At 41.8% G+C, this 26,236-nt stretch overlaps 1 protein-coding gene across 7 annotated transcripts; it reads right to left on the bottom strand.

Moving 5' to 3' along the window:
- Nucleotides 1-804: 804 nt before the first annotated feature.
- On the bottom strand, nucleotides 805-20,241 carry bmal1b (basic helix-loop-helix ARNT like 1b). 7 transcript variants are annotated; one of them, XM_072718271.1, is made up of 19 exons: nucleotides 20,126-20,241; nucleotides 11,187-11,247; nucleotides 9,745-9,892; nucleotides 9,549-9,569; nucleotides 9,098-9,136; nucleotides 8,411-8,449; nucleotides 8,024-8,181; nucleotides 7,534-7,613; nucleotides 7,351-7,443; nucleotides 6,848-6,965; nucleotides 6,132-6,281; nucleotides 5,057-5,303; nucleotides 4,347-4,453; nucleotides 3,868-4,018; nucleotides 3,527-3,606; nucleotides 3,132-3,240; nucleotides 2,130-2,259; nucleotides 1,552-1,645; nucleotides 805-1,406 (listed from the first exon to the last, which is right to left on the bottom strand). In XM_072718271.1, the coding sequence occupies exons 3-19, from the start codon at nucleotides 9,882-9,884 to the stop codon at nucleotides 1,249-1,251; spliced, it is 1,914 nt and encodes a 637-aa protein (XP_072574372.1). In that variant the 5' UTR covers nucleotides 9,885-9,892; nucleotides 11,187-11,247; nucleotides 20,126-20,241; the 3' UTR covers nucleotides 805-1,248. The 7 variants fall into 7 exon arrangements, with proteins under 7 accessions (XP_072574372.1, XP_072574375.1, XP_072574376.1 ...); XM_072718274.1 differs by having other exon boundaries at nucleotides 805-1,403; XM_072718275.1 differs by having other exon boundaries at nucleotides 2,130-2,223.
- Nucleotides 20,242-26,236: the final 5,995 nt, after the last annotated feature.

Below are 26,236 nucleotides of genomic sequence, written 5' to 3'. Positions count from 1 at the left end.
TTGTGTCTATGTCTTTAGTTATGGACTGTAATATAACTCTGGCACCCTGGATCATGGTTTCAGGTAAGTTGAGGTAATTCCCTTGGCCTTGTAGGGTGCCCATGCTTTCTAGCAGTTAACAGCATAATCAGGGTTTCCGCGGGTCTTAAAAAAGTCTTAAAAAGTCTTAAATCACTTTTCCGTGAATTAAGGCCTTGAAAAGGTCTTAAATCAGACCAGCAAGTCTTAAATTCATATGATCATGGCATTAATTTTTGTGAGGGATTGTTTCCTCGTGTGTTTTGATTTTAAAGAGAAGCAAAAGCGTAATTTCTGTGCTACATGGCTTAGATCGCTCAATATTCATTGAACGGTAGATTGCGTTGTGCTGCTTCATCTGTCAGTAACCCGAAGAAGAACTTGACAAGCATGCGCAGATGAACCATTTCTTCTAAAGCGCGCTATTTAGACATGTAGTGCGATTGGAAGGCCGAAGAATACGTATATTCTTATGATTCTTATGATTATAATATATTCGTATGAATTTCCCTACGATATTTTTTTTTTCCTTATTTTCTTTATTTGGTCTTAAAAAGGTCTTAAAAAAGTCTTAAATTTACTCTTAGAAAACCTGCAGAAACCCTGATAATTCTTATTCATTGTGAAATTTGCCAGATACAGTTCTGATTCACCTGAAATGGCCATACTGCAATCTCGATCGTTTTTCTTTCTTTACATTTACAAAACTAGGTTCTCGTCCCCTGATTATTTTTTTCCCTTAACGCTTGTAAGGTTTGTTTTCCCAAAATAAAAAACCACTGCACGGTAAGTGAACGTTTTATTTGGAAAAATATTTACCTGACAGCACTGTACACAACATTTAATTCCCACATGGTAGAGAATAAAACAAATAATGGTAAATATTCAACAAGGAAACTTTAAAAAAACATTAACACTAAAATATAAACCGCATTCCAAAAATCAGGGGATGAGGCCAGTCTGAGAGACCTCACTGTCCATGGGCGACGCGAGCAGCTGCACCCGGTTTCCCACAATACAGGGGAGGACTTGCCAAGGTGACTGGTTTTAGCACATTTCCCTGGACTCCTTTAGATCTTTCCTTGCTGCAGTAAGGTCAGGCTAAGCCCCGCTAATGTGCTACGGTTACAGACAGCACTCCCTGTTGGAAAGAGTGCCCCCCCTCATGCTCACCATGTCCCTTCTTGTGTCTTGCGGGCTGCCTCCCCCCCCCCCCCCCCCACGGGGGACTCATAAGGGCCAGGGAAGGTCACTGAAGTCAACCGGACCCCCCAGGCCTGCATCCGCTTCCAACAAACTCATGATGACTGCCATGGCTGCCTCGTCATTGTTTGGGCTGGAGCCCGGATCGTCCATGATGTTAATACCCATGTGGGAGTTGTCACCTGCTGCACAGAGCACCGAACGACACTCACTGTTACACAGTATTGGCTTTCACATAAGTTAGTACCATCCAGAACTGCTAGAGAATGGTAAATATATCTTTATACTACAGATTTACATTTTCTGGCAGTTATTCTGTAATGTACTTACTCATTATGGAGTTGCTGGGGTATGGAAAGCCTATTGAGTCTGGTCCTTGTACTAACCCTGCAGCAGGAATGTCGGGTATTTCACCATTCTGGATCTGTCAGAAAAAAATAAATAAAGTCAAGCATATCAAATTTCAGAGCCTATAACAACAGATCAGTTTATTTGGTACGCTGCTGTGGACAGCCTTGACTCGAACCCTGACTGTGGGGTATGCAATTCTCTGTGGATGCCTTGGTTCTCTCTATGTGCTCTGGTTCACTCAAACAGTCCAAAGACAGGCTGTTTTGGTGGATCAATCGCTCTGAATTACCCTTGGCATGTGTGTCTAGTACAGACTCAAAGCGTACTGCAACCCTGTTCTCAATAAGCGGCTCTGGGTAAAATGAAGGTTTCATTTTACAAAGATCAGCAAAAGTTCTGTGAGGGGCTGAGACACAATACCCTCCGCTAGCCTGAAGTTTACACCTAACAATTTCAAGAGGTTTCCCCAAGCGATGTTCAGAAATGTACCTTTTTACAAAACGTAAGCGATTCTGTGGTGAGCTAACAGTCAATGGTGAGGGATGGACATCACTGACCTTTTTTCCTCCTGGAGAGGAGGAATCTGGGGGGGAAGTGGGGGTGAAATTAAGGGGACTGGAGCCACAGCTAGAGGGCGATGATCCTCGAATCCTACGGTTAAGCAGCAGGGAAGTCAGCATGTCATTGCTATGATAAAACAGATTAAAATATGAAAAAACAAGAACACATGAAAACACTCAAATGAAAAGACAAAAATTCAGTGACTATGTCAATCATCAGTTTAGCATAACGGAATCCATACAAAATATTTGCTGGAATTCAGCTTGCATCTTTGAAATGGTAGATTTAAACAAAAAAACAAAAAAAAAGGAGTCGTCACAATAGAGGCATGTTGTTTACTTTTCATTTCTTTTTTTATATAATGGTTGATTTTCATAAAAGTTGAACATATGATTTGAAGGTCAAGGTCTCTGTTCAGGGGTGGCATGATGGTGCAGTGGTTAGTACGGCTACCTCCGACCTCTGGGACCTGGGTTCTGCATGTGGGGGACCCTCTGCCAGGGTTCTGCATGTGGGGGACCCTCTGCCAGGGTTCTGCATGTGGGGGACCCTCTGCCAGGGTTCTGCATGTGGGGGACCCTCTGCCAGGGTTCTGCATGTGGGGGACCCTCTGCCAGGGTTCTGCATGTGGGGGACCCTCTGCCAGGGTTCTGCATGTGGGGTTTGCCTGTCGTCCCTGTGTTGTTGTGGGATGCTTCAATTCCCCTCCCCACCACAATCCAAGAATGCTAAGGCGGATTGGCATTTCCAAATTGTGTGTGTGTGCCCAGTGATGGATTGGTGCCCCAACCTGGGTTGCCCCCTGCATTATACCCATAGGCTCTGGACCCTCCCCTGAATAGTACAAGCACAAGTACTTGGGTCAAATGGAAGGATGGATGGGTCTCTCTTCACTTGTTAAGTATCCCTGGAAATTGTACTGTCACCTTGTGAATTAAATTACTATCCTCTTTGAGCAATTTAAGATGTCCACACCATTTTAGTATTAATTCACTTACCTCTGGATCTCCATCACCTCTTCTGCAATCATGCGTCCGATCTTCCCTGCCCCTGGCCGCGTGCCACCGCCGATGCCAGGTACCGTCTGAAGCGCCCGCTTCCCCATGCCTGCCGCCAAAAGCAGAATGCGCATGAGCACCACTCATTGTGGCAGCTGGCAAAAGTGCTGACATGAATCTATAAAGATCTAGCAGCTTATCTGAAACAATACCAACAATCTCGCCTCATATGGACGTGTTGAAATCACACTGATGCCGGCGCAGTGTCAGTCCATACAGTCATTAGAAATTTCCTTCTGTCACCAGATTAAGCTCCAGTTTTGAGTGCCGACAAGGTAATGTGCCTGGTTTGCATGAGTAGATATTCAATAGGGGAGGACAGATGAAAGCCTTACCATCTCTGGGTGTTAGTACACCATCCATACTCTGGGGGGAGGCAGAAAGCTGAGAATAGTCTGTGAAGTCACTTGTACCTCTGCAGAAGCAGAATGATTTTCCATCACAGTTAATCCTCATTGCACTATAGCATCTAATGTAAAACATCTACCATATAACATCTGGCATCACAGCAGTAAGTTCTGTTTATACACATCGATGGAAAATAACAACCCTAGAGAGTTCGCTTCAGTAGGTAGAAGGAACATTTATAACAATAATTACTCATTGCACACGAGTGTGACCAGAGGTAGCTACTGACAGGCATCTAGGAACAACAGTGGGAATCTGGGACGCTTACGAGACAATAGTGTTTGTAGAAACAATGTATTCCACTTCTTTGGTCCAGGGGTTCATGAAGCTGAACCAGCGGCTTCTCAGGTTGATGAAGGAACCGTCTTTTATCTTGAACTTGTAGCAATTTGTGTGGATCTTCTCATGCATTTGCAGCACTGAAAAGACAGAGATGCACAAGAGTTCAGCACATCATAAAAGCCAGACGACTATGCTCTTAATTCATTATGGCAGTGAGTCCCAGCTCCGGGTTAGGAGGAAAAATGTGGACTGTCTGTCAGTCCCCAAGGACCGGGCTGGGAAACACTGCATTAAAATGCATTAGGGTTAAAGGTATCTAATGTGGGCAGACCATAATTCTCTGTATACGAGGATAAAGAACTACTGAAACAATCAGCAAAAATCAAACAAAGCTTAATTAATGCACTAGGCAATAGAGTGACATTAGCCGTCTTGCTAGCCATGCAAGTCATGCTGGCCAGATACCTTGTCTATGGCAGTCTGCAAGGTGCCCAATATCATCTTGATAGAAATATTCATAGAAAGATGTGCCCAGAAGCTCTTGGGGTAAATAGCCAAGAATAGCAGTGGCCCTGGAATAGAACCAAAAGCATCAGAAGGGAGACTTTTTCCATTCACATAACACAAGTACATAATGAAACTAGCACATTTATATGCAAGACTAAAGGTCCATGGGCCATTTTTAAAAACCTGATTATTTTTAAGCAGTAATAGCTTCTGCAAATAATTAGCTGCATGGAATGGTAACAGCCCACAATGTATAATTCCTGCTGAACTATTTACAATTAATTAAAAAGCAGAATTAAGGCAGGCCGGAGGCAGCACCGCACGATACGGCACTGCTCTCTGCGAGCATGTGGGGATGTGGGTGTAGAGATATCTTAAGACATTCTTAATTTTCATCCGCCCCCCTAGGCCTCGAAAATAAGACTCAGCACCTCTCTCACACTAGCTGCAGGCCTATTCTGACATGCCAAGATTATCTGCAGAGGTTACGGAGCCTTTCGATTAGGCTGAGGCGTAGGGTCATGGATTCTAAAGACAAAAGGGTATATATTTATGTTTTAAATCCTTCTCTTTGTGCATGCATGTTTAAGCAGCTGACTTAAGTGCCATGAGCCTTCAATGGCTTTCTCAGAAGTCTTCTTTGGGAGAAGGGTAATAAAATAGCCCACCTCTGATCCACGAAGACAAACTTGCCGTCGATGGCGTGCCGGGAGATGTACTCGGTGGGCTTGACGCGGATGTCCTCACTCGTGGGCTGGGGGATGAGGTGGGGGTGCAGGCGGCCGATGGCTACCAGACAGCTGAGGTTGCAGCCCTCGTTGTCCGGCTCGCCGTCCTCGTCCAGGCCAATCTTCGTGGGCGGCCAGCTCTTAAGGTAGCCGGTGCTGTGGATTGTGCAGAAGCTCTTGCGGTCTGCTGCAATTCCAGAAAACACACGCACACACCACAGAGGGAGAGTTTTGCTTTGTTAGAACATACATTCTTTTGTCCAAGGTGCTGATTGTGTTTTGTGTTTTTAAGTTTTCATTAAAATAATCAGTATGTCCATTCACATAAGCAAAGCAGTTATACCTACAACAAAATAACCCCTAACCCCATCCATCTCCCAGCAAAACAATCATCTCAGTCATTTTTTTTCCTCACTAAAGTTAGCTAGGAAAATAATTTCTTACATACTTCAGAAGTCTATTCTTGGCTCCAGTTATGTGTCATTTATGATGGTTGTGCAACGTGTTTGTGTGTGTTTGTGTGTGTGTCCATGAAAAAAAACCCTGAAAAAAACAGGCTGGAAAAAAAACATTTTTCCAGGAATTTTGAGGAATTTTGTCTTTGAAAATTACTGTTTGACAATATATGAATACTACACAGATTTATATTTAAAATACTGACGAGCAGTTGTAAAATCTTATACGGGGAAAACAAAAATCAGTCTGCAGATATTTGTATGTGCATGGAAATGTAGAAATGTGAAATCTGATTTTTTTAAATGATTAAAATGCTATTCAAAAACTTATTTATACAAAGCTGGATCTTAACACCCTTTTTTTACACTCAACACAAAATGCAGTATTTTTATCGGCCTACTGAATGCAATTAATTCCCTCCTATTACATAAGAATGAATCACTAACAGTAGATGCTTCACTCATATACCGGAACCTTCCAGAGCCGCTAGCTAAGGGAACCCAACCAGGCTGAGGGTGACTAAGCTGCAATAGCAGAGATAAGTACACAGATGGTTCACCTTTCTTTTTGGAGCAGGTGGAGGGGAACTCCTTGTCCTCCATCTTCACAGAAGGACGGTTGCACTTCATTCTGCAGAAGAAGGACCGCCTTGCCCCAGAACACAGTCTGGAAGGCCCAAGGGCGATGTCGGTCTTCACCGGAAGGCCAGCTACGAAATGGGACACCCAGGATTAATCTAGATCAACAGTCAATAAATTGATCCACACAATGTCTTTTCTCTTGGGAATGATTTTTCCCCAGTTTAACAGACCTACAGTTAATCATCTAACAGGGGTGGGGAACCTGTTCCACAGAGGGCTGGTGTGGGTGTGGCTTTTTGGGGTGGCCTCTCAATCAGCCAATAACAGTGGGTCCCCAGGACTGGAGTTCAGAACCACTGCTTTATTTTTGGCTGATTGTAAGGTCATCCCAAAAACTCACACCGGCCCTCCATCTATTAAGTGTATAAACCTTGTTGAGATAACTGGGGGAAAAATGGATGCCCTTATAGGCTATACATACACACAGAGACTGCAACTACTTTCCCTTTGATTTTCTTAATTGCACATAAGTGTGTGAGACAGGAATTTCCAGGTCAGCAATAAGAGCCCCTGCTGATGGTTCATAAGCAATTCTAACCTCCCGACTGGAAAAAGAGGATGTCCTGGATTCAGCACTCTGCTGACCTTGCTGTCTAGAGAAGACATTGTATTCCAAGAAGCCGGAACACTTTACTTTTGGCATCTATGAGTCTTTCCCTCGGTGCGGTGTCTGACGAGGACAGCTGCTCCTTCACCTTGGCTATGTCTTTCGGGTGCAGGTAGTCAAACAGACTCTGGCCAATGAGGTCATTCTGAAAAGTAAACATGAGGAGGAAGAGGTAAGGAGCATGCAGTGCATCTATATACGGTGCACAAAGTGATCACCGCTAAGCGTTCTTCTAGCTTTACTGAACTCCGTTCCATCCACAGCTTGCACACTGGACAGGATCCCCGTCCCTCACAAGACACATACACTCACGTTCTAACTACCTTTCTTTGGACTTTGAGAGGAAGCATGCAGGTGCTGTGGGATTGAAACCGTTCTGAACATAATGCATCGTGAGCAGCTAAAAACAAAAAAAAGACTTCAGCTACATGAATGAAATGCTGATACGCAAACAGCTCCAAATCCCGAGACCCAACCTGACTGAGAAAACATCCCCAGTGGCTTCCGTGTGCCGGGGGCGGCAGGCTTACTTGGTTGTAGTTTAAGATCTTGGAGACGGATTCGGATACGAAGAGGATCTTGCCGCGATCGCAGCCGACGACGAACAGAAAGCCATCGGCGGCCTGCGGGAGGATCGAAGACAGCGACGTTTATGAAAATCCGCATCTCGGGTCTGGCTAATGCACCCACACGGTGGGCAAGAGAGCCCCTACCCTCAAAATTAAGTGCTTCAGTTCATCGTCCGAGAGGAATGCGGGTTTGTAGTTTGCCTCAGTGTAGGGGTTTGCAGTCCCTGTGGAGGGAAAACAGAGCATTAATACTCTGATCTTCATACATTTAGAGGCAAAATATTATCACATGCAGTACAGTGCAAATCTTAGGCAGTCAAAGGAAATCTTTACCGTTATTTATCTGAGTAGTAGGTGTATATGTGCTCAGACAAAAACACAATTTATCTTTAGAACATACAGCATGCAAATTAACAGTAACCAGAATTACTTCCTCCATACAGTATAAACTTAATACGTCTACAGTTGTCATTCCCTTTTAGGGAGTCGCACTGCCCTGTGCTTCCTGAAATAGGCTCCAGCTGCCCTAACAACCCCGTTAGAAGATGGATGAGCATCTACAGTTGCTTCTTTCAGCTGACTGAATCCATCACGGCTGTGCAGGTCTCTCTGGAGCTGAGAAGCGGACCCTCACCGCGTAGCGTCTTCATGTGCTGGACGGCCATGCGCAGCACCGTCAGCTTGTCCAGCTTGCGGAACATGGCGTTGCAGGTGGGCACCAGGGACGCCAACTCGTCAATGAAGCTGTTCATCTTGTCCCGACGCCTCTTCTCGATCTGGCTGTGGGCTTCCCTTCAGCGCAAAAACCACAGAGAGAAGAACCTTGGAAAGGCAGGAACCAGACTCTTCTGCATCTACATCCTACTGGCATGCAAGAGAACGGCGAAATATTTCTCAGAATATTGACAGGGTGCAAAGGTGACAACATGGCTCTCCTATAGGACGCCACTTTGAATAGTATGTAGGGAGAGCAAGTTCACCCACAGCTTTACTGTGACAACCGCTTCATAACGGAGGGTACCTGGCGTTCTTCAGGCGGCCTTGCTGATCCATACACTCCCTAGGAGGAAGAAGGAGGGGAGGGAAATAACATCTGACTGAGCCACTGAACTTCTACTTCCACATATATGCAGTATGCAAATAAGGTGCCTTTATGACAATACCTGAAATGTTAATGCTTTTCCGGGTTTTTCCTTTTCTTTTCCAGTGCATATAAACTGCCTGCAAAGTCTTAAGGCCCAAAGTACACTCCAAAGGGAGTAACTCTCACCACAGAAACTCTTCTCTACTCTGCCTGAAATGCCTCATATGAATTCCAGCCCTTACTTCCGTGACATGGTGAGGTCACCTCGTAACACAATCCTTACTGGCTGCCTACCTGCAAGACTGGCCCACCCTCAAACGACCTGCAGCCTGCACGGCAACTTTCTTAGTTACTGATTTGAGCAAGTGGACCAATCAGGCAAGCAGACCTACTCAGAGCGCACTGGGCTTATCAGGGGTGGGGCTTAAAGCTCAAACAGAGCGTTTCAGAGAGTTATAAACAGAGTGAATAGAGATGTACAGTATGAGAATAAAAATGTGCTTTTGGAAAACCGAATCATGTAAATCTGTTCTAGTAGACCCCCAAAAATAAAATGATGAAAATGAGCATAATAGGGCCTCTTTACATAAAAGCCAATTACCACAAACATTTGGAGGACTTTACCTTACAAGCTCTTTTTCCGTCTCCATGTCCATGGTATCCCTATAAAAGAAGCAAACATACAGATTGTTTGCAAGGCATACAAAGGCTACTTAACATTTTCTAAATCAGAGATGGAGCAATCAAGCAAGTAACTATTAGTAAATTAAAAATTTGTAAGTTTTTTTTAATACTTTCTTAATCCAATGTGCCTAATTCAAAATTAGAACAGAAAAAGGACTTAAGACCTTAAAAATCGGAATCATTATAAGTGTTTTGAGATATTTCAATTAAAATTTTTCCAAGATGTGAACTGTATTGCTTACTCAGATTAAAGTGTCTAATAACACAATATCAAATAAAACAGTGTGAAGGGTTAGGGTGGTATTCAACTAAACGAAGACACTTTTTCAGATTCTCTTTAATCACCAGTAACCAACTGGATTAAGAATTTTGCACATTTTTTTTTACTTACTCAAAAGAAAATCCATCGATTCTGCAAAAACAAAACAATATTCATTACACAGTCTGTAAACTTATGAGGCCTTGTACATAATCTTCAAACACTTTGTGCTTTCTGAAAAAAAAGCTGCAGTATGAACATCAAAGACTCAGTGATCCACTGAGAAAACTGTGTTTTCAAGAACAGATGAGGGTTGAGCTGGGCCTACTGATGGTCAGCAGAGCTGCCCTTCCTCTTGCGGGTGAAGTCCAGGCCAGCCGTACTGACGGAGCTGCTGATTAGGTCGGTGCGGCCAGCGGGCATGAACTCGTTCATTGTGGAGGAAACGTCCATTCTTTGGTCTGCCATTGGATTATCTACAGCACAGAGATATGCATGTATCTGACTTTGAAGATAAGCCATATATGGGCGCTTCGCATGCTGAGAAATGGCAATGAGGTTTCGCGACCAATGACATCCTAAGCTGATATCAAAGACTGGAATCCATGCTGATCTAGACGTTGTTTAATTGATCAGTACTGGCTACGACGGCCCGATCCATTTACTTTCCCACATCTGCCTAATATGTGCAGATTGTAAGGTTCCATCACACACTGCGGTAAGCCTGAGGCACACGGCTTGAAACTTCAAGCCATTGAGATGTCAACTGTGTGGAAATTCTTTTAATTGGAAGCTCAAAGTAGCCCAACAGCTACCTGCAGTGTTTGCAAAGTCATCCTTTCGAGTGGAAGCAGCAAAAGAGCATCGCTTAATACAACAAATCTAATTAGGCACTTGCAGAAACATCATAAGGAAGAACACTGAGAAATCGCAAAGCTTTGTCAGACTAAGAATGTACCAACGCCTACTGTATGTGTAGCCTATGTACATTTAAACATTTATTAAAAGACTGGATCAAAATCAGCCGATATAAATACTGACTGGATCAGATCGGAAAGGGGTACCAAAAAAGTGGATCGGGACATCTCTACTTGCACATGCAAATAGTCATTATAATGTTCTCCCACAACAGAAGAAACAAAACAGAGTAAACATATTAAATACACCGACTGGAGAAAAAAAAGCAGTGTGCTTGAATTTAAATCAGCAAGTATTTATAATTATAGTAATAATGATTGGATCATTATTGCAACATTATGCAGCAATAAAGTGAAGTCAGCTGAGTACTTGGATCTACTGAATGGCCAGGTTATCCCATCAATGGATTTATTTCTTTCCTAATGGCATGGGCATATTCCAGGATGATAATGCCAAGATTCGTCAGGCTCGAATTGTTTAAGAGTGCTTCAGGGAGCATGAGGAATCATTTTCACACATGATTTGGTCACCACAGTGTCTTGACCTTAACCCCACTGAAAGTCTTTGAGATGTGCCGAAGACGACTTTACAGAGTGGTTCAACTCGCCTATCATCAATACAAGATCTCAACCAGAAATGAATGCAAATCTGGATGAAAAAAAATGTTGAGAAGCTGCATAAGCACATGGAAACAATGCATTCGTGGATGTGCACCATAATCTCAGCTGAAGGTGGTCCAACGAAATATTAAAGTGTGCAGCTGTTTTTGGCCAGGCGGTGTACCTTACATTACAAACGCAACAAACCAAGCTACAGATTTATTATGAGTCAGTTAGATCTCAGGATACTTACTTCAATTGTTCACATAGGTTTCCCTTCTTAAAATTCACTCCATTTCTCAAGCTGATCTTTTCTGAAAGGGAAATATGCAAATAGTACAGGTCAAAGGATCCATGCAATGAAATGCATTTTTGAAGAAAAAGAATCAGTTTCCTAAGGCAGTGATAGATTCACTATGTTAAAGTGATGGAATTAACACCTATATTCTAGCTTTTGAAAAAATATAATTAAAAAATTTGTATTATTAAATCAGGCTGACCATTCCTGCTAAAAGTAGCGTGACCATATTATGCATCACCTGCATAGAATTAACCTTATTTACAGCCTTGACAGGACAATGAGCCAAACCACAAGTGCCTTAATTTAATGATAAAGAAACAAACACAACAAAATAACAAGTGCATTACAACCACCAGTACAACTGTTCATATTCAAAGGGCTATTTCTGCATTTTTGGTTGGGTTTTAAGTAAAAAAAAAAATAAAAAATGGAAGGATCATTTATCTTGGGCAAATTTTCCTGCATACTGAGTGACATTTATGAGCTAAACAGCACATTCCACAAACACACATTCTCGTTATTGTTATACATATCCTAAACATCTGCAACCCTCCGCCCCCCCACACTCAACTGCATTCCAGGTTTGTTGCTTTACCATAAACCCATGCGAGGAGTGTTCTTACCACCACAAGGCAAGTGTCCCAAGCTAAAGAAAGGTTCTTTTAAGCAGCCACTTGGTGCCTTACATATCTGGACCAAGCAGAACTGCTAAATCTCAAGAAGGGTCTTTTAAAAGCACAGCCGCTTCAGCGTCCAGAACATCCACATTTCATTAATCAAGCCAGACCGGGAGCACTCCAGCATCCAAACATCTCCTCAGAGTAATTAGCTTCTCCATTGTCCATTGTCAACGTCTTCCTTCCCACGCAGGCTAGAGCCCATCATTGCCTTTTAATAGTAAAGAACCCCTCTCCAAAAAAATACCCGGTAACTGTTTTAAAATGTGAGGTGACATTTATTTAGGCAATGCTGATTACACCGAAGGCACAGTGGCAAAGCCAGCTCCGAAAATGTTAAAATCCAGCTCAGCGAATTATACAGGTATTGTGAATGAAAAATACAATGTTGAATCTGTGTGCCCAGGAACAAACACCCCAAAGGTGATCAGCTCAGACAGCGGATCAAACTAGACAACTGAAAACTTGATCTACTTCCAAAATTTCCCAGCTGACTTCATTCTCAAGGTTTTTGTGGACTCTTTGCCCAACAAGAAAACAAGGAACATTTCAAATGATTGGGCAGTATATATATACACACTTCAAGAAACCAAAGGGAAAGCCGTTGTAACCATATAAATACTCTGTATAAGTCTGTGAACATTCCACAACTGGTTAAACATAGTCGTTACCAAGTAACGGACAGATGTTTTGCACAACACTATTCATCTTAAGCACACAGATCCAATTATTTGTTTCAAAAGGTATTTGCCCAGTTTCAGTCAAAATGAACAATGTATGGCCTGAATATTTTGCTCTGAGATCTAGCTAGTTTGTATATTTTGTCATTTTGTTATCGTTTACTCCTGTTTTGCGTGACAGTATCGGAATGCACCGCTTTAGCAGAAGTTAGCTTTAGTATGTTAAAAATGACTGGGAAAAGCAGCACTGGTCTCGTGTTGCCAATGGGTTGATATGAGCGGCCCCCTCTGCTCTCCCTACCCTGGCTGCAGCACAGGCCTAACCCTCCTGACCAGAGCCCTAAAGAAGCCCTCCCCACCGGCAGAATACAAGTGAACACAGCGGTTCTGCAGGGGTTAGCACTCAGCTCCAAAACCCCCCCAAGTTCATTCCTGCTGGCACAAGATGAACTTCATATTCAAGATATACTGTAATTCATATCCGTATACTTCATGCCAGCACTGACACCAAAACAAAATCCTACTTGGAGAATAAAAGGATTCTGACAAATTTTGAACATCAAAATGGTGGATGAATTTTAACTAACCGAACAGTAACACTTGGATTGCGGGAGAATAAATAATGTAGTAGTACACTCTTACTTAATGTATTAATTAACCAGTAACTAAGTGTTAGTTATATACTGATCCCATGCTTGTTCATCATTAATGAATCATAACAGTTCATGTATTTCAGTCAGTTACTATATTTGCTCATGATTTTTAGTAACTGGGCTACTAAGTTACTTGTGCCCCATCAAATAAAGTGTTACCAACCAAATAAACAAGCCCGAGTGGCATTTCCTGATTTGTATCACACAGATCCTCATGTTCTTAACCCAACACGGCAGACTCTCCTCCCGTCTCATCCAGAGCCACATAGAATCAGAGGGCGTCACGCTCCACCTCAGCCTTCCATAACATCGCAACAGACTCACCCATATCACCTATCAAACAAACGGGCGTAAACTATACAGCCTGTCTGGCCTCTCAAACACAACTCGTAGGGTTAGCTTAGTCACCACAATGTTTTACACAGTAAGATAATGGATGACAGACTTCTACACATTATTTTCCTGGATCTTCATTTGTTACTTTTCTCTTATACATTAATTTCTTTGGCCTTAGAATACATGCATCACAGTCTGTCACTGTTTTTCACCCCCTCCCCCACATTTAATAAATAAAACGTTTCATTTACTTGTCAAGCATGTGTCTTTCTGTTGCTATACACTGAGCCCCAAGAAAGAGGTCATTTTCACATAAATACAGAACATCACCATTATACATTGGGGACAAAATAAAAATAACCAAGATAACTTAAAATTAAATCACAATGCATTGTAGTTCAATTAAAACAGACATTTCTTTGTTGTTGGCTATTAACATAATTACTGCTAACTCATGAGGGGAGATTCAGCCACAGCATCAGTGAATTATGTACCACTGTAACCACAGTAAACTCCACACAACTAGTAGCACCACACAAAGCTCTCCTCTAGCAGCCCACATACCAAGTGAGTTTACTAGTCAACTCAAAGACCAAAGCAAAACCAATGAGCAGGGTTACTGCAGAATGTATATTCATTTTTACAGTGCCTTTGTAAATGCAGGGTGTCAGCTCCTATCCATGGCAACAAATTTCAGAGAGAGAGAGAGAGAGAGGCTACTTAACATCCACACTTCTGCAGAGAGAGAGAGAGAGAGAGAGAGAGAGAGAGCGAGAGCGAGAGAGAGGCTACTTAACATCCACACTTCTGCAGAGAGAGAAAGCCAGAGAATCAGGGTCAGCAGAAAGTAGGTCAGCTGAATCAGCCTGTTCGCTAGAAGATCTTAAAGAGTCAGCAAAACTCAAAATTACACTTTTTTTTAAATTACCCATTTATTCTCTGCTTAAATCATTAATTCCTTCTCAAGTGCAGCAGCTTACCAATCACTGGATAATCCCAAAATGAAGGTTCGTCATTTTAATTTCAGTTGGTGGTATGAGTTTAATGTCCTCTCCCTGTGAATGACTGACACTTTAACCTCGGTTAATAGGGCCAATTGCAAGATAATCTGGGTCTGACAGGTCAGCTATAATGGTCCTGAGGTTGAATAATGGATGGATGGATGTGGAAGGCAGGCCACTACATTCAGTGTATATACAGCACCAGCTGCTATCCAGTACATGTGCGATTATGTTCATCCATCATCCCAACACCACAAATGTCACTAAACAGAAAGAGCTATAAAAAGACAGCAGACACTATATAAATAAATAACGTGAAAACGTGAATTCTCACCCTAGCCAGTCGCTAAAACTGGCACAGCAATGAGTAAAAGCTGGAGATGCTGCCGTTATCGTTAGTGATGGAGGGAGTGCAGACACCCGGCGTTCCACAGTGTTTCTAACAACGTGAACATGGGACGACATTAAAAAAAGCAAACATAACAGAAAAAGCAGAAGCCAGCCAAAAAAAACTGCTGCCACTCAAATATCCCTAAAATAAACGACTGCAAGCAGATATTATAGAAATGATCAAGTTCACCAGCTACATTTTAGAAAACACAAGTTATCGCACTACACAGCAACCCAACAACTGAGTCCAATAAACAGTATGAAAGATTAAAACCAGTATTAAAAGTGTCAACACCCAGGAAAAATTTCCAGTTGGGAATGGCATATTGCAGTTCATGTATGACTTTAGGCATTCTATTTATACTAAAAAAAAATATTTTTGCCATACAGAATGGTAAGTTTTACACTGGGTTTTCTATACATCATGCTGTTAATAAACGTGTCATTTGTGTAAACATCTGCTGTATATTCCACCGACTCAGCATCTCACCACAGAAATCCGCACAACGTAAACATGACAGTGCTGACTGACATGAAAAAATATATATATCCAGAGTGTGCATCTAGCATCTGCACTAAGAGAGAAGCAGACCCTTCTGCTTCCACCCTAACATTATATGGGGAAGGGAGATGGGCAGGGGGCTGACATGTGCAATAAGAAGCTAAGCCCTCGTTGTTGAAGGTGACCCTTCTCCTGCTGTATTTCTGCATTTAAATAAATACACAGCACACAATGTCTGCAAGCATTTACCCTTAAATTTAGTCCAGTCTAATAAAAAAAATGTGACGTTTAAGCAGAACAGAAACCAGGAACTAGAGATGCGCCAATCCGATATTTGGATCGGTATCAGCGCTGATCCAGACGTATTTGACGGATTGGGTGTTGGCCATACGTGACCGATCCACGCCCGATACCTACTTACTAAATAAGTCTCTAAAAAAGCAGCTCCTATTTCGTGTTAAATCTATTTGTACAATCAATCGTACGACCGCTCCGTCGCATTTTAGATGTTTTTTGCAGCATTCAGGCTGAACGCTAACGCTGGTTTTTCCGCCACTCAGTTGGTGTGAGCGCAGTGACGTCTGCCTGCTGTGACGTCATGAAAATACCCTTCGAAGTAGGAGGAGCGTAAGAACATCAGATAAGAGGGTGGAAGCATTGTACACTTTTAACAGCAACTAGTATCACAGTGATTTGTAAAAACAAAGTTTTGAGAGGTGGGAGTACCGTTTAGTGCAAAAACCCACTAAACAAAGAGCACGCAATTGTGTGAGACAACCTGAGTAATATGAAAAAACAATGGATGATTTGGGGGTCCCTACCTCTGGCTGTTTTGCGAAATCGGTACATCTTTTAATCTGAATTGACTAGTTAAAAAATTTGGATTGGCCCATGTATACCAGAAACATGGCCAGAACAGAGGACCATGACTAACGATCCTGATTTATCCAAAAACATCTGTGTTGAACAAAGGACATAGCAGCCATTTATCTAAGTGAATTTAAAAAGGTATATGTACATTATATTTATATAAGTTGCACACTTTAATATTTCTTGGACTGCATTTTGCTTTGATTATAGTCAATAAATTGTTTCGACGTGCTTATACAACAACCTTTTTTTTTCATCCAGATTTGCATAAATTTTTGGTCAAGATCTTATATTGATGATAGGCAAGTTGAACCACTCTGTAAAGTCTTCTTCAGCATCTCAAAGACTTTCAGTGTGGTTAAGGTCAAGACTCTATGGTGGCCAATTCATGTGTGAAAACGATTCCTCATGCTCCCTGAACCACTCTTAAACAACTCAAGCTTGATGAATCTTGGCTTTTAAGTACTTGCCGATTTAAATTCAAATGGTGACTCTTTTGGCCAGGCAGGGTATATTATTTTCTTTAGAAAGCGGGGTCAGACAGTCCCAGAAATAATTCAGGGTTAAGGCCCTTGTTCAGGGGCCCAACGGTGACCTGCTGAGCCACACGCCGATAGGAGCAGCGATTACGTGGAGCGTAAGTCTGCCACCGAGAATCAGGATGGAAGCCGTCAGACAGAAGGGCGGCGAGCTGATAGTGTGGAAAACAGGTGCAGGGAGGCATCAGGAGGGACTTCTGGTTGCTTGAGATTCCGGCAGGTTGGCAAACTGCTTACGGAAGACTCAGGAGTCATCGGATTAAAACGCCGGGCACCATTTCTCACACCCCTTTCCGACTGGTCCAAGCGGCAGGATTAATGACAGCATCCCGCTGCAGCCAAACTCCCAACACGCAAAGACCCATTTTTTGATGGTGCCGCCAGTTTTCTTTATAACTGGTAACTGATCTGCACCCGGCCAGGCTGCTTATAACCCCAGACACCCCCATGGCTGCAACCTACCTTCTGCCAAACCACTGTCGACAAAATGAGAGGAGACAATTCACATATCTCAGTTACAGAGTACTGGCAGGATTACACTAAACAGTACTTGTATCCTTTCTCTTACAGGGTAGCTCACAAAAGTGATTGACTTTAAAAATACAACAAATTGCAAGCACCATGACAACTTAATATTTTATTCTGTCAGAGTCAGAATATCGGAATCCCCAAGCAGGGGATAAGACCAAAAAATACCTGGTCGTTAAGGAAATACAGAACAAGAAGAACAGTAAGTCTCCATCACAAGCACACTGACACATTCACTGTTGCCATCAAAGCAGCATGATAGATAGACCATAATACACATCAAGGAACCAGATAAGCAACGGTTATTGTGAACACCTGAGGACAACCCTAAACATTAACACATGAAATAAACCTACACACATAAAATAAGCCAGTTTAAATGAAAGTAATGGTAACAGCCAGCCATTGTTGCAATCAGGAGAAGTGAATGAACTTATCCTGTAATCAAGAACAAATGAGCAAAATCAATGCTTTTGTCCTTCAGTAATGAGGATGGGCAGCCCATTCTAAGATCCCAACCCTACACCTGTTATCACATCCAACAAGACTCTCAAATCTACACTCCTCCATCAAAATCAAATAACATTCCACAAATCTGTTTCAGCGGAACACAGCAAAGGAATATAATGTTCCAGCTCCCTGTTTAATTGGACAACCATAAAAAAACGTCCTGAAATGCGGGGACTTCACGTCTGGCTCGGCAGCAAGTTGTAAATTGTGTCGTCATGCCAATGCCCTCTCTTTCACACCTGAGAGCAGGATGAGGACCAAATGGAGCCGGTATAAACTCCTGTGCTTTGCTTATGATGATTTTTTTGCTGCGTTTCCCTACAGTACAGAATGTATTTCTAATGCAAACCCAGTAGATGAAACGCATTAGATTATGCCCCATAACTCTTCTACTGCTCTTATTTCCTTCTTCATCTGTTGTATCATTCTTCAGTCTGAGCGTAAAGAACATTCAAACGCGAGTATGCTTATGTTATCGTTCTTCCCTGAAGATCCTAGTCCATCAAACGAATTGCTGGGGGGACAACATTAAGCTTGTGGAGATATTTAAATAACTTCACCCCCCACCACCACCAAAATAATAATAATAATAATAATAATAATAATAATTAAAAAAAACAACCAAGGCTGCTCTTTTGCTTCTCGATGTTGGGCCTCTTCTCAGCGTATGTGACTGTGCTGAAAATGTAGATGCAGAGGAGCCTCCGGTGGAGATAGTGACTAACAGCACAGGAAGCGCTGGGGGAGCTGGCAGTGCCCAGACCCAAAAACGGGACACTGCTCAGATGCATGGGGAGGTTTAAATCAAAAACACCCCCGGCTACAGAATATCAGACATATGCAACTTAATTCCCATAATCACATAAAGGAAAATTCTACTTGGAAAGTCCTGATACCCAACGGCAGTCCCACCACACCAATCGTCGGCATCTAATTTAAGTAAAATAGTTAAAATCTACCAGGAGCAAACCTGAACCGCTTACCTTGACAGAGGCAAACATATATAATCTACCTCAATGATTTATAGAGGACCCTGAGATACGAGTACGGGACAGGATTCATTACATTTTTGTACGATATTATAAAATCGAGTTAGAATCCTCATAAGCAGTAATTGCAGGCGGCATTACTGGCATTCAACAGAACATACTGGAAGGCTCTAACTGATTTGTTATAAATGGAAACATTTTGGGTGTCCTCCAAGTACCCAGCAAGAGTTTTGGCGTTAATTCAAGAGAGCATATGTGACAATCATTTCTTCCAGGAGGATCGGGTGATTATTAATCACGAGTATTATAATTCTCCTGATTTTCATATTTCAAATTGAACTAGATAAGTAATGTTTTATATTAATTACGTATACAAAATATTTACTGTCTGATAGAGGAACCGAAAGATGGCTATTATTCTTCAGTATGACACACTTGAACATTTGTTTAAATAACAGGCAGGTACTGTAATGTGATTCACGTTAATAAGAGAATTTGACATTTTCCACCAGCAGAAGAGGTGAACCTTCAACATCGTCGTGTCTATCTATAATAAAAGTTAAGCACATGCACGGCTACATTTATCCGCTGTGGACGGCAAGCGACAACTGTATCTGCACCAAAACGTGTAGCGCATGTAATGTCTAATGTTCACTATGTGCTAAACGGCCCATCGCGAATCGCTGCCGTGGAGGCCGACGAAAATTAATTTCCAGACAATAATAAAATAATAAACGAATGAAAGACACAAGATAAACTAAACACTGCTGTTCCAAAATTTCACATATCATAAAAGTACTATAACTGCAAAAGCAATTTCTCGTTAAATTACGCGTAAATGTAAAGAAGTTGCTTTCTTTGATTTTTGACGCAACATTTAAACTCCATAAAAATTCAACCGGTTTAAATATACCTGTGAAATATACGTGCAATTAATATTTTTTATCTCTATCCAATCCTATATTGTTTCTAAGTACAGCTATGATCGCTACAGTACGAGACACTTGCGCGTCTCTACGAAATCGCATCATATTTCTTTAAAAGTTATCCAGGCGGCTCTGCCCACACCGCCCCTAGCAGAAAGCAGGACAGTAAGTACCTTTCTCTGCGGCGAGCCAGTGCCAAAGAAAACATCTGACGTGATTAAACGCTTCCTGTTTTAGATCGGATGCCAATACTTTATTCTCAACGTTAAAAAATAAAGCGCAGTACTCACATGGAGACAATATGAAACACGTGGGAAGCGTCTAACAGGACTAGTGACCAACTGCAGCAATATAATGACCTACTTTTTTTTCCCCTTCCATGATAACTGCCGCACCACTAACCTACTTTTTCCACCAATCACAATCTTTGAAGGGTTTGCATTTTCCCTGTAGCCAATGACTTCTTAGTTTTGACACCATCTGATCAGAAATTTTGTGATGAACATAAAAATTAACCAATGAAGCAATGGATCAAATAGTAAAAAAATAGATATTAAGGGGGAAGGGCTTTTTAAACCTGTGCGTGCGAGCGAATTGTTTACGTTTTCCAATGCTGCTGTTCACCGCTAGAGACCCGCAATAATGTGAATTACACTCATCTATGTAAGACTTGAGTCCCTGAAAGAGTGTAGAGGCATTGCTATCACGTTATAGATAGTGTAGTGTTCAGGATATTAAAAATGAGATGTCTGCAAATGGCAGCACACAGATCCTGCTGTGTTGATGGTCAAGGTAGATGTTATTGTAGGAACCACATACTACTTACTAGTGCTAAAAAGATGACGTGCAGTTGAATATCAGGTTTTACCTATCAAAAAATGACAGCTAATGAACAACACTCACTTATTACAAACGGGAAAGTTTTGACATTAAAATGCCAAATCACGATCCATTAGGTTACATTTTGTACAATAGAGTTTTTCAGTAAAACAACTTATCATTTATTCTACTACCCATTAGGCATGTGGAGAGCGATGAAAGCATTTTAAATTTCTTCCACGACCATTTAAAATCATCTGGCCTTTTTGTTCGCTACATGTTCTGATTTGCTTGATTTAATTGATAGAAAGGTTTTTACAGATAAGGGGACATTTCATTACTAATTTTTGCCTTTATATTTTTAAAAGGTAACGTGAGACAAATGTTCTACGTTAAAATTTAAATATTAGTCCATCTACATTGAAATTAGTTTCTACTTCTAACTGATTAAACAGATCCTATTAAAAAATACATTAACAATCAACTGAAATTCATCAAAGAATAAGTCCCAAAAATCGCCACAGGTGGGCAGTAGAGCATGCGCTTCACAAACTGTAACGGGAGAAAACAAGCTCCTTAGTGGATAATGGAGTGTTCGGAAGGTCGTATTGAATCAGTAATTAAGTACTTATTTGGGCTAAATAACTGCTTGTTCGTCAGTTCATTTATTTATTTTTGCTTATGAAAATCTAACAAAAAACGAAATACTTCTCCGTGCTTCCAACAATTAATCAACCATGTAATAATCCTGTTATTTAAAGAGAGAATAAAATTAACAAATGAATTCTGTTAATATAAAATCAATCTACATTGAAGAAATAAAAGGAAATAATATTCAAGAAATAAAAGGAAACATCCAGATGTCTTCCAATAAAGGTCATCGGCATCTTACTTTACTCATCAGATACAAATTCCGTCTGAGGAGTAATAAGAGGACTGTGGATTAACATGCTAACAGAGTGTTTGCTGTTCCACATGTGATACAATAGCACTGTATTCTTCAAAAGCACACAGCTGTGCAGCTGCACCTGAGATCCAGGTGGCCGTGAAGCTTCCCAGCGAATGGAGGCATAACTCCAGCTCCAGCATGAGGACCATCTACATTCTTCTGACCTCATCTGCCCTGCCCCCAAATTTCATTTCATTCATCTGCAAACTGCTTATAGTTTAGATAAAAGTGGGATTATAGATAGTAAGGTAAGATAAACTTTATTGATTCCACTGTCAAAAAAAGTACTTATTTTTACCTTTGAGGGTAAAATTACTTGTCACTGGGGCTGTATCCTCAATTGTTTGCGAGTTGTACCCTAATGGTGGGGAAAGGTACCTTTTAGTCCAACTTAAGTTACAGAAATGGACTCTCAGGAACATTTTTGTACCATTGGGTACAGTAATGTTGTTTGTACCCTGAGGAACAAAGCTGTACCAGGGCTGTAGCCTTTGGTCTGACAGTGAAGGGGGACATTTTTGATGAGTAATGTCTGCTTTGGGAGACTACAAAACTGGCAATTGTGAGTAAATAACAGCCATTTTTGGTAGTAGGGTCATTTTAAGAAACAGATGAATGACAGGTTGGTCATTATGCATGTGGAATGTCTCTCAGCTCTCCACTAACATGGCTTCAGTCTCCAGCCAGAATCACATATTCCCTTGACTTGTATTTCTGCTCTGGGTTCTGGGTTCTGCTCGGCACTTTAAGGGGCTTTGGCCCTCATTAGAACTGGCTTATCGCTGTCGCTGGAAAAGCTTCTGACTTCACAGGCCCCACAAGGCTCAAACTGAATTCTCTGCCTGTTACCATGTTTCTACACGCAGAGATCTGTGCAGCAGGTGGCCTTATTAAAGGGATCGACTTACGTGGTGTCATGCCTTAGGAGTAACAGGAGTGGGCATAAGGTAGCATAGAGGTTAAGGCCACAGCTTAGTAATTCAAATGTTTCCAAGTCGATTCCCAGGAGATGCTCTGCTGTAATATACCCAAACCGGAATTGTGACAGTAAATACCCAGCCGTATAAATGGGTAACAATTATAAGCCTCTTTGCCTAGTGCCCCTGTAGACTCTTTTCAGCTCCAGACCCACTTCTCATTCCTCTCCCTGTTTTTTTCTGCTGTCTAGAACACAAACGTAGTGGCCTCTGTGCCTCATTTACAAGCCCAGCAGGTCCAGACAGATGTGCCCGGCTCCTTATCCAGACAAGATAATCCAACTTGTTGTTTTTTTGTGAATTAACTGTGTAGTTCAAACTAGAAGAAAAGTTATCCTGTCAAGATAAAGTCAAGTTGACCTTGTATCTGGTGGAGAGATGTCCCCTGCCCTGTGGCTTGTGTCTGATTGGTGGAGAGATCCCCCTGCCCTGTGGCTTGTGTCTGATTGGTGGAGAGATGCCCCTGCCCTGTGGCTTGTGTCTGATTGGTGGAGACATGTCCCCTGCCCTGTGGCTTGTGTCTGATTGGTGGAGAGATGCCCCTGCCCTGTGGCTTGTGTCTGATTGGTGGAGACATGTCCCCTGCCCTGTGATTTGTGTCTGATTGATGGAGAGATGTCCCCTGCTCTGTGGTTTGTGTCTCATTGGAGGAGAGATGTCCCCTGCCCTGTGGCTTGTGTCTGATTGGTGGAGAGATGTCCCCTGCCCTGTGGTTTGCGTCTGATTGGTGGAGAGATGTCCCCTGTTTTGTGGTTTGTGTCTGATTGGTGGAGAGATGTCCCTGCCCTGTAGTTTGTGTCTGATTGGTGGAGAGATGCTCCATGCACTGTGGCTTAAGTTGCAAAGCTCGGTCACATGAGTGCTTGCTCAGCATCCCCCCCCAGCCAATTTACCCAAATGTGATTCCTGTAGGAAGTGCTGGTGAGGTGAAAGGGCCCAACAAAAGGGCCTGACCTGGCTAAAGCAGACAAAGGCAGCCACCTCCCAGCCTGTCACACACCAGTGAGCAAATCCCACTGATAGACTCCTCTCCCCTTTTCTATCAATCATCGTTCCCTGAGTGATTGAGAGGCTCGTCCCGATGACAGCTCCTCTTTTGAGGCTGGCTCTAAGCAAGCTCTGTCTGTTTGACATCCCTCTCACAGCCGGCCAATTGGAAGGAAGGGAAGAGGAAGGGGGAGCAAAACAACAAAGTTCTGTTAAAAGATGGATTTGTGCCCTTTCTGAGATGCCCATCCCACACCATGCGTGGATGTCGGGGTTGATTGGATTAAACAATACCTACGAAGGCAGAAATGTGTATTTTTTTATTATAATTTTTTTTTTATTTGTAGCTATGTCAGTAATTAGTTAAACAATACTTATGTTTTTTTAACCCACGATAAGTCTTTTTAGGAAAAGTACTTTATGTTTACTGACAAACATGAGCTTTTCCACTTTTGCATATTTGTGTTTCTTTAATTTTTTTAAATAGTAAAAAAGCTATAAAATAATAATGCCACGCAGAGAGACTTTCCGGAACTTTCTCCTCTAAGCTAATGGTTTGCAAACTGCTCCCACCTCACTGCAAAGGCTTTTGTTCCATGTGAAGAACAGTAGCTCCTTTCCATATATGTTGGCGATGGCTCACTGCACTCACTGCATTCACTGCACTCACTGCACTCCTCCAACTACTGACTGGGACGTACAACAGAGAAAACCATTCATCTGCAGTATGAGTATTATGATGTGAATATACATTGTATTTACTGGTTTGCTACAATTCATATCACATTGTTGTTAACTAATGCAGTCTTTATAAATGGACATACATAGCAAGCAAGAAATACTTTAGTTTTGCTAGAAAATGCCTTAAAAGTCGCCATTAAAACAAACCATGACATGACAAGTGACAGACCGAATGTACATTATGACGCCATGGTCGGTCCATGCTAAATGAAGTATGGTGCTATCCATCCATCCATCCATCCATCCATTGTCCTATGCAGGATCACAGGGGTACGGAGCCCATCCTGCCAGCTACGGGCGCAAAGTTGGGAATAACCCAGGATGGACACCCATCCATCGCAGAGCACACATGCCATTCACACACACACATCCACACCTATGGACAATTTGGAAACTCCAGCTCACCACAGCATGTTTTTGGACTGTGGGGTGAAGCGGAGTACCTGCAGGAAACCCCATGACCATGTACCTTCAGTGGTTAATCAGCACACTCTGGCAGAGCATTGTGATTTACCTGCCAGTTCCCAAAACGCTTTGGGGACTAAGGGGTTTAGGATGAAGGGGGCATGGAAGATAGAAGCAAACAGTTGCTCAATCATGCTGGGGCATCTGGTTCTGTGGACCACCTGATAGAGTCTACAGATCCTGCATAGCCCTTTAATAATACGCCTATATAAATCTTACATATTCTCGTAATTTGCAGACAGCATGAAACAGTTGTACTCAGAAATATAGAGCGGGCTACATCTTCGAAGGAAAGTGACTCATTCCCTCACTCCCTACTTTCTACTCTACGGTGGAGAGCACTGTGGGTTCAAAGTGCCCCGGAGAAGACGTGCTAAACCACCTTTAAAGCGAAGCATCTGGAGTCGTTTAGATCCGATCCTGAAAACGGACGCCATTATTATCATAAGTGGACACGTATATAATTATATTGACAGACCATCAAAAGGAGTAAGGCCTTGATTTTCAAATAAAACTCGTCCTTCTAGTATGAAGTGGTGTTTGAATGAAATCAAACGATGAGCGGAAAAACATACAGGTTCCCGATTTCTCTCAGACAGATGGATTTAAAGCCACAATGAAATTCTGCCAAATCATTAATATTTTGACTAGTTGAAATTTATCTTGTCTTACTTATTAAAAATTCTTTGTGGATGCCCGAAGGCTTAGCTGTACCATCTATCACAATATAGTAATGTTTAAATGGCATGTATTTGCCTGCACTTCTGCCTTTATTTCTGAAACGTATTTCCACATCTCTGGAAATCTGTCAAAGGTCAGTGGACTTCCAAACATCGCATACAGGTAGAATCTTTTGGCCCTTTTAAAATGTGTTCCACTGTCTCCACAATGGAAATTGGTTCTATCTGATGGACTGGCAGTAACAAATGATTCACGGAAACGACATTAAAGGCACAAGAAGCAAATGAGTTTGTGTATTTACAAGACTGGCTTTGCAGTAAACCCACCGATTTACTTTGGAAGGTGAGAGTAATTAAATGTTTAATTTAATATAATTTAATTTATTATCACCAAAGCATTCTGTTTCTAAAGCATCAAAAGTTGTATCTTGTTCCAGTTATCACCTCCGACCACAAAAAGCCACAATAACACAAAAAGCCACAATAACACAAAAAGCCACAATAACACTCCCACTTTATGACCATAGAAAATTAGCAGTTGCGTAGGAAATGGTACAAAGATCTGTTATATTTCCAAATATCATGTTTAAAGAGCTTCTTAATTCAATTTTCTGACCTGTTTATTAAATACTTTATATTATTGTGCACCATTTTCAAAATAAAGCATGATAATGTAATAAATTGGTTTAAATTGAGTGCATATTTAAAAAACACAAATTTATGAACAGTGATGTAGGTATAATGTTTGACATTTCAAATGTTTTATTTGTGCTCACATAATAC

The sequence above is a fragment of the Paramormyrops kingsleyae genome, chromosome 11, assembly GCF_048594095.1.
Source record: "Paramormyrops kingsleyae isolate MSU_618 chromosome 11, PKINGS_0.4, whole genome shotgun sequence".
NCBI classification, from domain to species: Eukaryota; Metazoa; Chordata; class Actinopteri; order Osteoglossiformes; family Mormyridae; genus Paramormyrops; species Paramormyrops kingsleyae.
Note: the sequence above shows the minus strand (reverse complement) of the source record. Positions and strands in the feature narration are given on the sequence as shown.